The 16,580-nt window shown below is 40.0% G+C and overlaps 1 protein-coding gene across 1 annotated transcript in view; it reads left to right on the top strand.

The window, feature by feature from the left end:
* The window catches only part of Unc5d (unc-5 netrin receptor D), a 222,611-nt gene that overhangs the window by 116,412 nt on the left and 89,619 nt on the right, over positions 1 to 16,580 (top strand). The window contains exons 5-7 of the mRNA XM_033765579.1: positions 488 to 668; positions 1,529 to 1,696; positions 3,381 to 3,545. Of these exons, the coding sequence (XP_033621470.1) occupies positions 488 to 668; positions 1,529 to 1,696; positions 3,381 to 3,545 (514 nt within the window). The remainder of the gene's footprint in view (positions 1 to 487; positions 669 to 1,528; positions 1,697 to 3,380; positions 3,546 to 16,580) is intronic.

Below are 16,580 nucleotides of genomic sequence, written 5' to 3'. Positions count from 1 at the left end.
CTTTATACCTTTTTGTACCTTTATTAAACTTTGTTTCAATATAACATACTGACTTGGAACTTTGTCGAATAATGTAATGTCTTCCCAGAATAAAGGACCCAGCTCAGCGTGTGTATTTTTTATTTTTCTAAGTTCTGTGTTAGAACAATTGTTGAAATACCATCATCATCATCATCCTCATCGCCTTCATCATGATGTGCTCTAGTGAAACAGGATGAAGTGACCTCGTGCCAGCACTTATTTTCTCTCCTCCACTGCACTTTTAGAAAATGGGTCAAAGTTGTTGGATATTTGTGTTCTTTTCCTACTTTCACTTTGTAACTTGAGTTTGACGAAAATCAAACTTAATAAAAGGGACGTGGAACAAAGAAAAGTCATCACTGTTGCACAGTGCAACAGGCACACCTCTCTCCCATAACTGCTCACCTTCCAACTGTAGAACAGACTGATTTTTCAATAACTTATAAACGTTCTTTTCTTCTTGTAGGTGGAATGGCTGAAAAATGAGGAGCCCATCGATTCTGAGCAAGATGAGAACATTGACACAAGGGCTGACCACAACCTAATCATCCGGCAGGCACGGCTCTCTGACTCGGGGAATTACACCTGCATGGCGGCCAACATAGTGGCTAAGAGAAGAAGCCTGTCGGCCACTGTGGTGGTCTACGGTAAGACCGGCCCCGAAGCCGTGACTGCCTAAGGAGGGCAGCACTGAGAGAGCCAGAGAGATAGGCAATTTATTAACGCTTTCAATGTGTGGAGCTGAAAGGACACAGAGGTTCATCAGCTGCAGGGTTCTGTCTTTCTTCCCCCATTTGACAGGCAAGAAAACATCCCTATTGCTATTAGCGTGTTTGCCATTCCATCTACTATCAGCCTGCTGTGAGACAGGCAGAGACATTTCCAACCTCTCTGTTCTAAAAATAATGAAAGATTTACTTATTTTCTTCTATTCTGTTTACATTTGAAAAGCATCGAGGCGGGCAACTTCTGCCTTTCCCTTCTCCTAAACCCAAGACCACCTCCCTCTTCCCAGTCTTGCTTTCAGGTAGTTCTCTCCTTGCATAATGAAATCCACCAAAAACAAACACTACTATTTGCTGACTCTCTCAGGTATTGTATAAAAGAAATTCCCAGCTATTTAAGTAAAGGCATTTCCTTTCACAATAGAAGAGCCCTGGGATTTATTTTTGAAGCACTTAAGGTAATAGAAATTCAAATGCTGATATTTTCTTTTTATACTGTGGGCTTTCAAGTACTTTAGTGATCTGCTGATGCGTTCTTCCTCTTTCTCATAATTTCCCTGTGAAGCGAACTCCCTGGGTCCGTCCTTTCACAGTGAGTAGTTGAAGGGTAGATGAGACAAGGCCCCTGCCACCTCACAGCAGAACGACCAGTGGGGCTCCACCTGGTGTGTTCATCCCTGGATGCCCGACTCACAGTTCCTGGCACAGTGGCTTTTGCACATAGTAGGCAATCAGTAAAAACCTCTCTCCTTGTTTTCTCCCCTCCCATTTTTGTCTCTCAGTGAATGGAGGCTGGTCTTCCTGGACAGAGTGGTCAGCCTGCAATGTTCGCTGTGGTAGAGGATGGCAGAAACGTTCCCGGACCTGCACCAACCCAGCTCCTCTCAATGGTGGGGCCTTTTGTGAGGGAATGTCAGTGCAGAAAATAACCTGCACTTCTCTTTGTCCTGGTGAGATATACGCAGATTCCCCTTTCCTTTCTGAGCCACCAATACTATTAAACTGGCGTGAACCCATCAATATAACCTTCCTTTCCAAAGTCACCCCCTTCCAAGGTCTCTTGAGTCTCTGTCCAAGTTGCTGATATCAAACTCATTGTGGTAGCAAGAGTATGAAATGCCTCTGCACAATGTTTTAGGGCATGGTGTTTTTGTTTAATACTCATATGACGCTGAGCGCTTACTACCAATAAGCCAAACGTTTTGAAGTATTTTTTTATACTACCCGTGTCCAGTTGGGCTATGCCACCCCTTCTCTCCTTAGGAACTTCTGCTGTATGAAATGTCTTTGTATAATAAATAGTAAGAAGGGGTTAGTAAGACATCTTTAAATATAAAAGAGCAGAAACCAAAAGCTTGACCCTCTGTCTATTGTAGCTTTGTATCTATTTACAGTACAGCGTCTGTATCTTACATTTGGTCTGAGCATCCCTGTTTTCTGAACAGAGAGACTTCATTTACCAAACATGTCTCCTATCAGTCCATTTGTTCATCTCTCCCTAGCTGTAACCCAATTTATACAATGAGAAATAGATGAGATGGAAGATGGCTTTCTGTATGGAAAGCATATCCTCCCACTGAGAAATAAATTGATCCTGTGTCTCACATGCACTACAGAGCACTGACTCCAAGCACACTGGCCTGGAGTCTCTTGTCTGTTAAAATTTTTAATTTAGTTCCTCTTAAAGCTAAGGTGAGGCTTCCGACACCAGCAAATTCTCGGGCTTCATTCTGATTCCTATTCAATAAGCATTTATTGAGTGCTTACTATGTGCCAGGTATTGTGCAGGACATTTTTCCATCTATAATGTCATGTAACTCTGTTGTGAGTTGTTTTATCCTCAGGTAACATAAATGGTAGAGGCCATGTGACTTACTCAGGGTTACTCAGCTGATAAGTTGATAGAACCAAGACAAGGGCACAGGCACTTTGTTTCAAGTTCACTAATTATCATATTATCTTATTCTTGCCTAATTGCTTTAAAAATTGCAGTACAGTTAGGCTGTTCCTGGGAGGGAGGGGGGCAATTGCCTTGAACATCTGCCCTAATCTCTAGGGTTGATCTTTAATGGAATTAAGTTCAGTTTGTTCATCTCTACATACCGCAGCCATCCATGACCTGAGAAATTCTATTTTTACCTCCTGGCATCTTGGGGTTTGACTGACCTGTTTTAGTTTAATGCTATCCTTATATTTGTGTTTAACTTTTTATTGTTTGGGGTTTTTAGGACTTAAAAATAGTTCACTTTACCCCCTGTTCTAAACTGTCAACCTATAAGGCAGTGGCTGATTACCAGTGTGCTCTGCAGTTTGCCCATGTCGGTTGTCCTGGAGCCTGGAAGATTAGGAAAGGGTACATGATGATGTTTCTAGCCAACCCAAAAGCTCTGGTCATTCAAAATCTTGCTTAAATTCAATAAGCCTCAGTCTGAAGTAGCAAGAGAATGATACCACTGCTTTTGTTAGAAAGAAAAGAGGCCAGCTAGAGAAAAGGCAGTATTATGATCTAGTGTTTTGACTTCATTGTGGTAGTTGCTTTAAAACCCAGCTGTAAAGGCAGCGGTGGATCTGGGGTGAGTCTTGCCCAGCTGCGTGATTCCCTCTAATGGCAGTTTATGTTGTTTCCCTTTGAAGTGGATGGGAGCTGGGAAGTGTGGAGTGAGTGGTCAGTCTGCAGCCCAGAGTGCGAGCATCTTCGAATCCGAGAGTGCACGGCACCACCCCCGAGGAACGGGGGCAAGTTCTGCGAAGGACTCAGCCAGGAATCTGCAAACTGCACAGATGGGCTCTGCATTCTAGGTAACACCTTCTGCGTAACATCTTCGCTTCTATTCATGATGGCCACATAGTTTTATATTTAAAAACATAATTTCACAACCATGATTTGGGTCAAACAAGTAGCAGGAAACCTGATCCCCAGGAGCAAACAGGAAAAAGAAAGTGTAGAAAAGTAAACGAATATGTTTCTGGTAGAGATGAGGTAATTCCAAATAACTTATCATATTCTAAACAGATACTTGTTTTAAGAGGAATTGTTTCAGAAATTACTTTAAACTCGCAGGGACTACCACTTTTATGTCTGGCAAAATTCTGTTACTAATCACTGTGTGCGTGCTTATTATTTTCCCAAGACTTTTGCCATATTATAAAGTATTTAACATATCCTTACAGTTTCAGCCTCTTTGGCAGGGTGTACGTGCTACACCTGTATTACACAAAGAGCTCTGGGGAAGGGTGGAGGATGGCTCTGCGGAGGGCGGTGGCTCTGTGTGCCACTGGTCTGCGAGGGTAGGAAGTGGAATGTTCCTTTCTTAAATTTCAAGCCTTTCCTTTTCCTCAGATCACACAATTGCCGTGTCTTCCCCAGTTAGAAACTATCTTCCCAAGTTAGAAAGCAAAGGGAGATTAGAATCAAAGAGAGACAGGTTTTAATTTGGGTTCTATCTCTTATTTGCTTTGTGCACCTGGCCACGTCGCTTAACATGGCTAACTGGAAGTACGAAGTGATCACCACTTGTTGTTGTCAAGGCTGCATGATGAAATATGTCTGAATCTTTCATGGAATAGTCAATACAAATCCTTCTTCTGGTCACTGATGTGGATGTGCTAAGGTGTGTTGATTTTGCCTAAGTGCCTTCAAGCAGGAGACTGAGGACATAAATATTCTCTAGAACTAGGCTGCCTTCTTGGAAAACTCCTTGGGCGCTATCCTGCAAAAATGGCATAGATTAGTAGGCAAAGATCTCTTCAGAAATGTGAGTCACTTTTTATTACAGAAGGTGACAATATGGAGGAAAGAGCTTTGTTGGTTGATTTTTATGTGTTCACGTGACTGGATTCTCTCGAAGGAAGCACATGCTAACTGCTATGTTTTCAGAATAGATCTGTAGGGTGAACGCATTTAAAATGGTTAATGCATTGAAACCATCACTTAACTAATCACCCATGGTGCCTTGTATTTGCTACTTTAAGTACTAAGAACCCTGCTGTGTCAGACCTAGTCTAAAGGGCTGTGATGGAAGACAATACAGTCCTCAGGATCAGTGATGAACGGACTACGTGTTCCAATAAATTCATACCAGCCATTTGCCTTTTCCAAATGCCTTCGACCTTCCTCACTGAAACACAAGGCAAACTCAATAGCAAGACCTTTAAGAAAATGTGCTTCTGACAACCCTTGCATACCACTGGATTCTTTCTGAAACATACCTCTGCGATGTGAATGCTTTTATCATTGTGGCCATATTTTTCAATGGATGCAGTTAGGACTATGAATTTCATGTCAGGAAGAATGATGACAGGATAACTATTTGGCAACAGGTAGAATTTTAGATAATCATAGTAATAACCTTGCATGGTACTTGTACCTGGGGAAAACTGTGGATATCTGAAGAGTCTGAGGGTTACTGACTGAAGACAGATGATGGTGGTGAGCTCTTAATGTAAGAAGGAATGGTTATCAAATGTGTGACTATCACTGATTTGTACTTGTGATATATATAGTCACCCATCCATAGAGCAAAAGTTTTATCAGCGCTGATAGTGTACTGGCCCGTTTGTATGCCACTCAAAAATCTGAGATGGCATATTAGTTTGGGTTCCTGGAACACACAAAAGCAATAAGATACGGGGAAGAGACACTTCAATGGAAAGACAGATACTTATTGTGAGAAATTATCTTGTCTAATTAGAAAGCCCAGCAAATCCAAATAAGCAAAGATGATCTCCCACTTCAAGTACAAAGCAGGAGAACCGGGAAAACCTGATGTTCTAGTGCAGAGACTGTGGGCCAGGATAAGTAGATGTGCCAGTGTAGGGACTGTCTGGGGAGAATTCTCTCTCTCTTAAGGTGGGGTCAGCCTGCTGTTTTATTCAAGTCTTCAACTGAATGAACGTGATCCATTCGCATTACAGAGGTTGACCTATTTTATGGATTCCGCCAATGCAAATGTAACATTCTCAAAGAAATGGCTAGAATATATGACCAAATATCTAGGCACTCCATGACCCAGGTAAGTTGACTCGCACAATGAACTATACCACAGATGCATATGTCCTTGTGAAATTGTCAAAGCTTAACCATTTCTCAGAGTCCCTCGGAGGCAAAGTTCAGGCAGTGATTTTAAGTAATTTGTTGATTTCCTGCACAAATCCCTCCAGCGGAAATGGGCCGTGTGTGGTTTTAATCACACATGAGTAGTTTCTTGAGTGCTCTGTTTGTATTTTCCTACAGTGTAAATAAAATAGCTTTGAAGACTTTGAGGCTTGTAATATGTTCAGCCTCGGAGTTAGGATCTTTGTCAAATCCACCCCTATGAGCTGAAAGTGCTACATAAACCTTTTTTCTGTTCAGTCTATTCATTATTCCATTCTCTTTTCTATTTAAACATGTTTTTTCTAGCATCTTTTGCCTGCATGGTATGTAAATTTAAATCTTCAAATATGATCTATGAGTTTAAGAACTACAGTGATTAAAATTTTCTGAGGGAGAAAAGGTGAAGTATATGAAATAATTATCAGTGGGAAATGGCTGTATTACGAGTCCAATACCAAGATGTAGTTTGTCTTTGCAGCAAAGCAAGCGAGTAACTTTTCCATCTGAAAGGAAGTAATGAGAATCCAGTTCCATGTTGCCAGTATTGTTCTGTGTTCCTCACTGCTGCTCTGTCATAGAGCTCATGGTGGAAATAACTACACTCTCAGAATGGCGTTGCAACATAGGCTGGCTTTGATTAAAACAGCACTTGGCAACAGCTTTACAGAGCAGTAGCTTTGCTGAAGGATCTAGGTCATATTACAACTTGGGGATTTCCTTCCTTCCAGTTTTTCTCTTTGTACCTAGAACAATTTCTCCTTTCCTACCTTCTCTTGGAGATTTGGCAACGACATTGCTTGACTCTCAGATGACCTCTACTGCTTTGATTTCTCTTCCCCCTTTTTTTGTCCTTCAAGGGAGCATCTGGGTTTCCTCTCTTGTCCCTGACTGCTGTATTTCTCCGAAACAAGAAGCTGCCAGCTCTGAGTGATCACTTTAATATATGGGTGTGATTGTTGCTTGGTCAGTTGTGACTGGAGCACAGAACCTTAGTGTTATGTTATCACAGGTGGCCACACCTAAATGCTCTCAGAACGAAAATAAATGCCTCATGCTATTGAGAGTAGAACTGGCCCATTTTTGCCAATAGCAATGAGTTTGTAAATCCAAATGGCAAGCATAAACACCCAATGCCTTTAAGGAAGAACATTGCTTTTTCATAGAGGAAAGATCATTATGGAAAATCATACCCATGACTGTAAAGAAAAAAACGTGGGTCTATGTTCTGTTAGCTTGAACACCAGAATCAGGTAGCTTGCAGACCATCCTCCTACTTGCTGCATCCACTGCTTCTGTACTCTGAAAAAAAAAAAAGAACCAAATAGGAATCAAAAGATGGAAATGGTAAGGTTTATTTTCATTCTGGGGAGCAGGATAACTTCTTCCTTTTTTCGTTATTCCAGTAGAAATTAAACTAAGGTCTTTGGCTTGAAAAGATGAAATAGATCTGCTTCAGAAGGGATTAATGACCAGATGTGTAACGTTACTAATCCAGAGAAATGCCACAAAGACCAGAGAGAGAGAGAGAGAGAGAGATACGGAATCTTCAAGGCTGAGCCACTTGACATCTAATCTGTCCTACTTGTCAAGAGACAGCTTAGGTCAGTTTGACATTAACAGTTCAGAAAATGAAACATCAGTTAAATAGTGGTTTGTTTTCATTTTTGATGGTTACACGGATGAGAAAATTTCAAAGTGACATGTTGGGAACCGCATGAACAATAAAGATCACTACATAATTGCAGGTTCAAATAAACATTCCCAAGCTCCAGCTAAGGATTTAACCACCTTGGCTCCTGAAGAATCTACTTAAATGACCTAGGAAGCCCCTGAAAGGGTAAACCTGTAAGCCCATGAAAATAAAGGGTGCTTCATTAAGAACTTTTTCTTGGGCCATTCTCAACCTCGTTTTCTATTACAGAATTTACCTAAGCCCCTTCTTTGTACTTCCTAGGGCACTGTGTAGGGAAATTTTATACTGGACAGAGCTCCGAGCATCTGAAGAAACTCCTTTACTTTCTTTACTAATGCTTTCCATATAGGGTTATAACAGATGAGGTGCCTTTCATTAAAAGAAAATCCATCAATTCTTTTCTTGGGACACAGATTTCAGAATCGTAATTGACTTATACTTCAACTTTTTCTTGACTAAGTTCATATGTCAGCACCACCCGAGTCAACTCTACACAAGAAATGAATTGCCATTAGCGAGCTGACATCACCCCGAGATCCCCTCCTGCTCCAACAGGAAGTATCCCACTGCTTGCTAATTCTCCCAGGTTTTTTTTTTCTCTTTCAATTAAAAACCCATTCCTACCCATCTGTAGTACATAGAAGGTGCTCCTTTTAATGTAAATAGTCTCCCTAAAAATACCCAGTAGCTTGCCTTTCTGCACAACAAACAACTGATTATTTCAGAGCTACCTTCATGCCTCCTGAAAAGCAAATGTGGATAGAATATTGTAGACCCACAGGAGTAATAAGAATGTAGATTTGGCCACATATGGAGGCACTGGCAGCTTGGCAACAATCTTTCCCCCATAACCCAATAAACACTCTCCCATTATGGCACTCAGTGAGAAGACCATGGGTAGCAAGTTTTAATGACATAGAGTGGAGTGGCTGAAGTTTCCATTGTGCTTAATGTTTTTTTAAGTATCTCAATACACATGTGTCTTAATGAAAGCATGCTTGTAAATTCTACAAGTCCAAAACTGTTATTTTTTGTTCGTCCCTTATGATAGGAAGACTTACATTGGGTGCAGTGTCCCAGGTGGAATTGAACATAAAGAAGTTAAAGAATAAACCACAATGTATTACCATAAAAATCTTCCCCTTTGTTATCTACCTACTATAGACTTTTCTATTTCTATGCCTTGTTAATAAGATAAAGGAATCTGATTATTTTATAACATAACCCTCCTTCCAAATGAGGACTGGCCTTCATCCTTTGCTTCATGACTGATGTGTCTTTCAGACATTGTTAGAAGTCTACAGCCTTCTTATCAACCTGCTCTAAAACACCGAAGGTGCCTTTTGTCATCCAAGACATTCTGCTTCTGATACTGCCGTCTCTTTATTTCTTCTGTGCTACAAGTACATAGTCATGACAGAGTAACCTCAGTGATCACTGCTTCCTCAGAATAGAAATCAAGTCAATTATTATGTCTGTCTGTCTCTTCCTCTCTCCCCCTCCTCCTCTACCCACCTTATTCTATTTGTGTCCAACTGTAACATAAATGAGTTTTATAAAGCAAATCCTAATCTTCCTACACAAATTCAAAAATTATAGTGGGAAGGGTGGCAAACCCTAAAACATACACAATACTTCCTGGACTGTACCTCAACCTACAGATCCCAGGATTCTCTTGTTTTGCTAATCATTCAGTAATAATTACATGTCTGGGACTGTTGAATATCTGGAACTTCTCTTATTGATGATGCCTAAATTAACAATAATGCTTTGTTTTTTTATTAATATTTTAATGGGTTATAGGTTCTCAATATCTACTAGGTCTCTTCTATTCCAGAAATTTCTGCCATATAAAGCATTAGTTCTATAAATTACACATTCTATATTCGCAGTGTAATTAGTTCAGGATTCAACAGTATCATACTTTGGATAAGAAATATTAGTCTGGACTAGGGCAAGATTTAATGTCTGAGATCATAGAGTAGCTGGGCTATAAAAGAAATGGCAAGAACTCAATCAGTGAAGTGATTTAAAACTGAGTAATCTAGTCTTGTAAAAAAATATTCAGTGGCCTCAGGGGTGTGCTGAACAAAGCGAATTAATAGAGATAGAGGAAAGCTCTCTATTTTGATTCTACCTTTGCTTCTTAAATTACAAATCGAATACAAATGCTCTTTCAAGATCATTGAGAAAGGTGATAAATAAAACGAAGATATTAACATCATCAATAGACATTATCATTAGCTCCGTTAACCCTGCTCTGCCTCTTTCACCCAAATGATAGCACTGCAATGTCATGGCTCTGCTTATGTTTGATTATATAGGACATTGTTAGCATTTGGCAGCATGGAAAATTATCGTGAGTATTTAGGCAGATTACCATTGGCCAGAAAATCAGGGCTCTGAAGCGGGAGTCACAAGTTCTAGGTCTGAGTTCAGATGTTTTGTGTGGATCCAGGACAAGTCTCACAATACCGAACTTTGTGTCTTTTAAAACGAGGAATATGAGCATCGCAATCTCTGAGGTTCATCGCACCTTAAAAACTTGAAGTCATTGTAATTGTGTATGTTCAATGTCGTATTAACCTGTATATACAGGCACAAAATGAAAGTATCATATACACTATAAAAATGTCATTGTTTTAAGATTGTTTTAAGCAGTTTTGAATTTATTCTGATCCATGCACCCCTAAAATCATTGATGTGGTAAGTTACATAGAGTAAGGGCTACCTTTATTATATGAAGCAAATTGTTTAAATCTATAATAGCCCCCCAAAAGCCTCACGTGTTCAGAGGTGTGGCTTTTGGAAAGTGATAGGATCATAGGGGTGCTATATTCGTCCATGCCTTACTCCACTGATACATTTATGGCTAAATGAGCTGCTAGGAGGTGGGGCCTGGTTAGAAGATGTGTGTCACTGGGAGGGTGCTTTAGCAAGTATCTCTCTCTGCTTCCTGACTCCACGAGGTGAGCACCTTTCTTTCACTATACCCTTCCATTATGCTGTTTTATGTAGAGCCACAAGGCCATGGACTGAATCCAAAAAAAAACCTTGAGCCAAATTAAACCTCTGCTCCTTTAAATTGTGTATGTCCAGTATTTTGTCCTGGCATCAGGGAAGCTGGCCAATATACCCTACCATAATGAAAGAGTTCAATGGCCTCACTTAAATATTGACTTATCAAATGTGCTGCTCTAGCATTTCCCTACAAAGTCTTCATTGAGAAGTCACAATGAAGGTGATTCATAAAGAATCCAATGAAGGAAAAGAGGAAAGTTATAAACACTACCTTTGTACAACTTGTTATAGAAATAAAATAAAAACTATAAAATTTTTACCGATTCATTCAACAAAAATTTACAGAGTACCAACCATATTGCATTTACTGCCCCGGTAATGGGTGCAGGAGAAATAGGCAGACAGACTGATTTTTGGTAAAAGTTTAGATGGCCCATACATGCACATGGTAAATACATCCTTACCAACTGGTGAAGAGTCAGTGATAACCACCCTTGCCCCACCCCGCTCAATCGCTTCTATACCAGACCTCTCTTTGTCTAGCAAATACAAGACAACCCTTGATACAGCAAGAAGCCACCTTAACTACATGTCAAGGCAGGCACTTAGCGGGGATTCCTTTTCCCAACATTACTGAGAAATACGTAAGAGCTAAAAACTGTACATATTTAAGTTGTACAACTTGACAACTTGCTATTTTTGTACTTGTGAAATAATTAGCAGCTATGCCCTCACATATCTTTCCAGGTTTTGACTGTGTAGACAGAGTAAATGTTTACTCTACCACGTTCTATTAACTATGGTCAAACTGTTATACATTAGATCTCCAGAAGGGCTACACGTGCTTGGTTCAGACTACTGAGCTCTCCTTGCACAGCCTACCCTAAGCCCGCCTCCAGCGTCACACCGTTCTGCACAGTTTCTATGACTTTTGCATTTTTAGATTCTACCCATTGGTGAGATTATAGAATATTTGTCTTTCTGGATCTGTCTTATTTCATTTAGCACGTTCCTTCAGGTTCTTATGTTCTGTTATAAAGTCAGACTTTTCCTTCTTTTTAAAAGCTGGGTAATATTTCATCAAATGTATGCACATACACACATTTATTTAACTCATTCACCCTATGAAGGGGCATTTAGGTTGTTACCATATCTTCATTATTGTAAATAATGCTAAACTGAATAATATTTTAAAATAATTAAAACATATATTGACTATATAACTTATGCCTTAAATGATCACCATGATACTAATAAGTGTTTCTCCTAAGTTTGAATTTTGTACTCTGAATACTTTTGTTCAGTTTTGAATATGCATGTATTTCTAGTACAGATGAAAGCTAGGGAATCAAAGCAAAAAAATAGTAGGATAGATAAAACATATAATGTGTATCATCACTTTGAACAGAGTTCAAAACATTGCACTTTACCAGTTTGAGGACAGGTTCTGAGAAAATTCTACAGACCTAGGTTTAAAACTGTGAGCAGCCAGTAGCTCATTAACATGTTTTACTCTGTGTATCTGTCACTAACACAGAATGGAGAGGAATGGATCCACAAATGAGTGAGATGGTACAGTACTCATATTTCTTTGGCTTACTTTGCTGAATATAACAAATAGCAGATCCGTCTACATTGTGGCAAATAACAGAATTTCATCCTTTTTATGGCTGAATAGTCTGCTTTTGTGCAGGTCGTGTACAAAAGTAGTGCTTAAGGGGCCAGGGATTTAGCTCAGTGGTTCCACCGCCTGCCTCACAAGCGCAAGGACCCGAGTTCGATCCCCGGTACCAAAAAAAAGTAGTGCTTAGCATAAATAGTAAGCAGCGACATGAGGAGATTTTGGTCAACAGGTACAATGCTACAATTAAAAAGAGAAATCATTTCTGGTATTATTTTGCACAGTAGGCTCGCTGTAGTTAATTATACTATAGTATGTATATATTTCAAAAGAGCTAGATGTGAGAATTTTGAATGTTTTCACCACAAATAAATCTTATATATATATTAAAACATCTTTTACCAAATATGTACAACTGTGTCAATCAAGTCAAAATTAAAAACATGTTGATATGAAATGAAGTCTAGAATTTTAAATAATTTACTGTAAAAAGAAAATGTACAAATATAACTTGTGAAAATAGTTAAAGATACTTGTTTGAAACTTAAAATTTGACAGAAAAAAGAGGAAGACTGTATCTTCTAAACACACACTGATCTGTGGTTTGGCTCATGGATGTTTCTGGAAGGTCACTACCATCAAAATGACATCTGTGAGCCATTTGTTGTGACACCCTTCTGACTTTACCTAATTAGCATGACAGGAATGTGAACCATTCTTAGGGAGAAGTAGTCACTAGAATTGCTTCTTCTTTGCTAATGTGTGTGCATTTTTATCTAGGTGAACTTCTTTGTTCTTTGGTGCTAGAATTTCAGCATTATGCCTGACTTCTCTGGGAAAACCAGTGATTCCTCTAACAGACATAACCACGGGGACAACCCCAGAAAGGACCTCTGATAGCCTCTACTCTTATCCTCCCAAGACATGTTAAGATCATATCGTATAGATCCTGATGTCTGCACAGGCTGAGAACCTTACGGTTACTGGGTGGGAGTTAGGCAGTAAGAATTTAACTGATCTCTTCCAGTCTGAATAAATGAAACACACCAATGATCAATAATCTCAAACCTCTTTTCTACCTATCAGCAATTACCTTTTAATTTCATTTTTCTCTCTCTTTTTGTTGCTGTGATTCTGTGTTCATAGTATCACATGAATTAATAATTTAAATGTGACTCACATGTTAGGGACCCATAGTGCTTCAAAGGTATAAAAATATATCAAGCGGACATGTACATGAGAACTGAACTTTGGAAGTTTTACTCCTCATGTTTTAGTAATTGTAAGTAAGAAAAACTGTCCAGAGAGGGGAGGTATCCATACAAATGGTGTAATCCCCAAAGATTTCATGGGAGAGTCAAAAATGATCCATGCCTGGGCGAGCGACATTTATATGAAGGGAAAAGGGCATCCTAGGGGACAGGCCATGACATGGTCAGTAGCTTTGAGATGAGTCCTCAGAGTTAATAGATTTATCACAAGCGTGTGGCTTTGTGCTGAGGTGCTCTGAAAAGAAGGTCAGATGTGGTATAGTGGAAGCAGTTAATGTAAGGCGGATTAGTTGGCCATAACTTGTAGACAGTGTGGAGTCATGGGAGGATCTTGAATGCCAATGCTGGAGGATTATTGCATCAAATAAGGAAATGAGAATAGGGAAAAAAAGATGCATTATTCTTAACAATTTAAGTGCTCAGAGAATATGGACTGTGCAATACTTTCAGGAGGTGAAAAGCTTTCAAAAATATGATCTATAAAGGAAATAATAAAAGTCATCATTGGAAATGAGAAGAAAGTAAATGATGGGTCTGATGAAATAAAATAATGATTTCCATTGACTATATGGACATATTTGAATTGCTGCCTGGGAATAGCATTGCTGTCTCAGTGGATGTTCAGTAGCCCTGTGACTGATGCTAAAAACAGTACAAACTGTAGTATCAACACATCTGAATGGTGTTCAGATAATCACAACCAGCAAGGTTTTGAAGAGTGGTCCCTGTCACTCTGTGGGTTAGAGATGGAGCCAATCGGTCTGCAGTGCCCTCTCTTGCTGCTCTTGGAGGTCCCAGGAGGTGGGAGGCGCTCAGCTGTTCACATTTGTACCCCAGAAAAAAGAGGCAGGACGTAGGTGGGTTGCAGGGATACAGTTTTAAATAGCTCCTAAGAACAATGGATACCATGGAAATGATTTAGGGGCGTTGATATAGAAAAAGGAAACCAAAAAAGTTGAAGAAAATTAGAAAAGAATGAATCACCACCAAAAATGAAAGGTAGATGACGTTCTCCCTCTTTTGCACACACTCCCTCCTTCCCATGCATATTCTCTCTCACACACACACACACACACACACACATTCGCGCACACAGGCTGACACAGAACAGTATTTGCATTGCAGTAACAACAGGCTAAGGAACAATAGATAAAAAATAATTACAGGTTTGTGTTGTTAAAAATGATAAATATCTGGCAGTTTCATGTAGTTTGTGTTAATATTTGTATCAGCACACACATGTATATTTAATCATACATATATGTATGTATATAAAATTATTAGGGAAAAACCTAGACATGTGTGTATCATAAAACATTAACAATAGGGGTTTACTACATTTTGAGTTTTTTAAATTTCTTCTGTGCTTGTGTATACTTTTTATTTTGGAGGGAGTAGCTGCTTAGAAGTTCTATAAATAATGATTTAAAAGAAAATATGACAATTTAAAAAAATTAAAAAGCACTTTAAAATCTGACTTGCAGTTACACAGACTGTGCAACTGATTTATAATTACCCATCAATTTTCCTTTACCTTGAATCTACCTCTCAGTATGTGAAATAGAACCACAGCTCAGCTGCCACTAGTTCCAAATTGCAACCTTTCTGTGCCTACAAGATACAAAAGGGACCTTCCCAGGCCTATCTGTGAACCACAGACACTCACGAGGCTCCTTAAGGGGGCAGAGACTATGGAGGACCGCACAGAGTCCCAAATATGCTGCCAGGAAGCGGCAATAATCACAAAAGCGTGAAACCCAATTAATCAGGATCTCCTGGAGCAGAGCCCAGTCAAGGGCATTTATTTTAAAAGCTCCCCAGGTGATTCTTTTGCGCCACCCACCTTAAGAACCACAACTGTAATGGATTAATTTACTAAGGGGTCATTTGAATATGGCCTTTGAAAAGAGGTAAAATTAAGGCAGAGAGGAATTGCTTGACCAAGGCCAAGCAGTTGCAAGGCCCTGAGCCTTGTGAGAAAATGACTGCTCAAACACAATGACCAAACACTGACTGTAGAGTGGGCAGTTCTCCCAGCTTTAGAAGGGTCCGCATGTGGTCCTCCCTCACACTCACAGTGAACGGATGTGAGATCAGACACATCTGGTTGGGAAAATGCTCTGCGTTGCAGCTTGCTCTCAAGGTTACCTTATCACACAAAGATACTGGACAGCAAAATCCAGATTTGATGCTAAGACCAGGGGACCAAAGCTCTTTTGGGCCCCAGAGGCAGCCAACTCTGCCCATAAGAGGATGCTGCCAGATGCGTAAGACACTCTGGATTTTAGCAGGAAGACTCTTAGGGAACAGCAACACCCCCTTTTTTCACTCTGCTTTAGGGAATGATGTAGAAGAAGTCTGGGGGCATGTCTGGCTTCTGTCCTGCACATTGAGAACAGGTGAAAGCAGGGGAGCCTAGCAGCCTTCTCATTTCTGCCCTGACACTTGGGTTCCATTGTGTAATGGTGAGCACTCTGATTTTTGCCCTTTTTACCTCTGAGGAAACTACAGTTTTGCTTCGTGTGGGTCTCATAAGAGCAGAGATAAGATCTAAACACTAGTGTAAGTTTCATTTAAGTATTCTCAAAATGCAGTAGAATTGTGGATGTGGGATTCTAACTTATCTGAGCATTAGCACAAGCAGGCGTTTTTCTCTCTGACCAAATGATGCTCATAGCAGTCACCATGGCTATTAGCAGCTACTGCAGTCATGTGCTACCACTGCACTTACTGCAGACAAACATATTAGCCTTATACAACATGGCCTTGCATCTGTCACCATTTCCACTTTACTGTAGCGAACACAGGAGTCACACAGGAAGGATGTAAGGAATTCAACATTTCAATCTACTAAGGCCGAGTTGGCACTAGCTGCACAGTGACAATGACCACGGCACAAAAGCACATGCTGGGGGCAGTGGCCTCTCCAGTGTGCCTGTATGGGCCTTGGACAGGGCACTTAAGCACTGTTCCGTTTCCACTCTTAGAAACGGACCCGGCATAAAGCTACCACCCCATGTGGGGTGTTTTCAGTATGAGTTTTGGGCCAGGCTATATTGGTGGGGTGTTTTCCAGTCAGTATATATCTCACCTGTTTTCAGTTCAGTTTTATTTTGTGACCTGGCATAACCTA

Source organism: Fukomys damarensis, unplaced genomic scaffold (genome assembly GCF_012274545.1).
Source record: "Fukomys damarensis isolate Sample0158 unplaced genomic scaffold, DMR_v1.0_HiC HiC_scaffold_18, whole genome shotgun sequence".
NCBI classification, from domain to species: domain Eukaryota; kingdom Metazoa; phylum Chordata; class Mammalia; order Rodentia; family Bathyergidae; genus Fukomys; species Fukomys damarensis.
The sequence above is the reverse complement of the archived record's forward strand: the minus strand, read 5'-3'. Positions and strand labels throughout refer to the sequence as shown.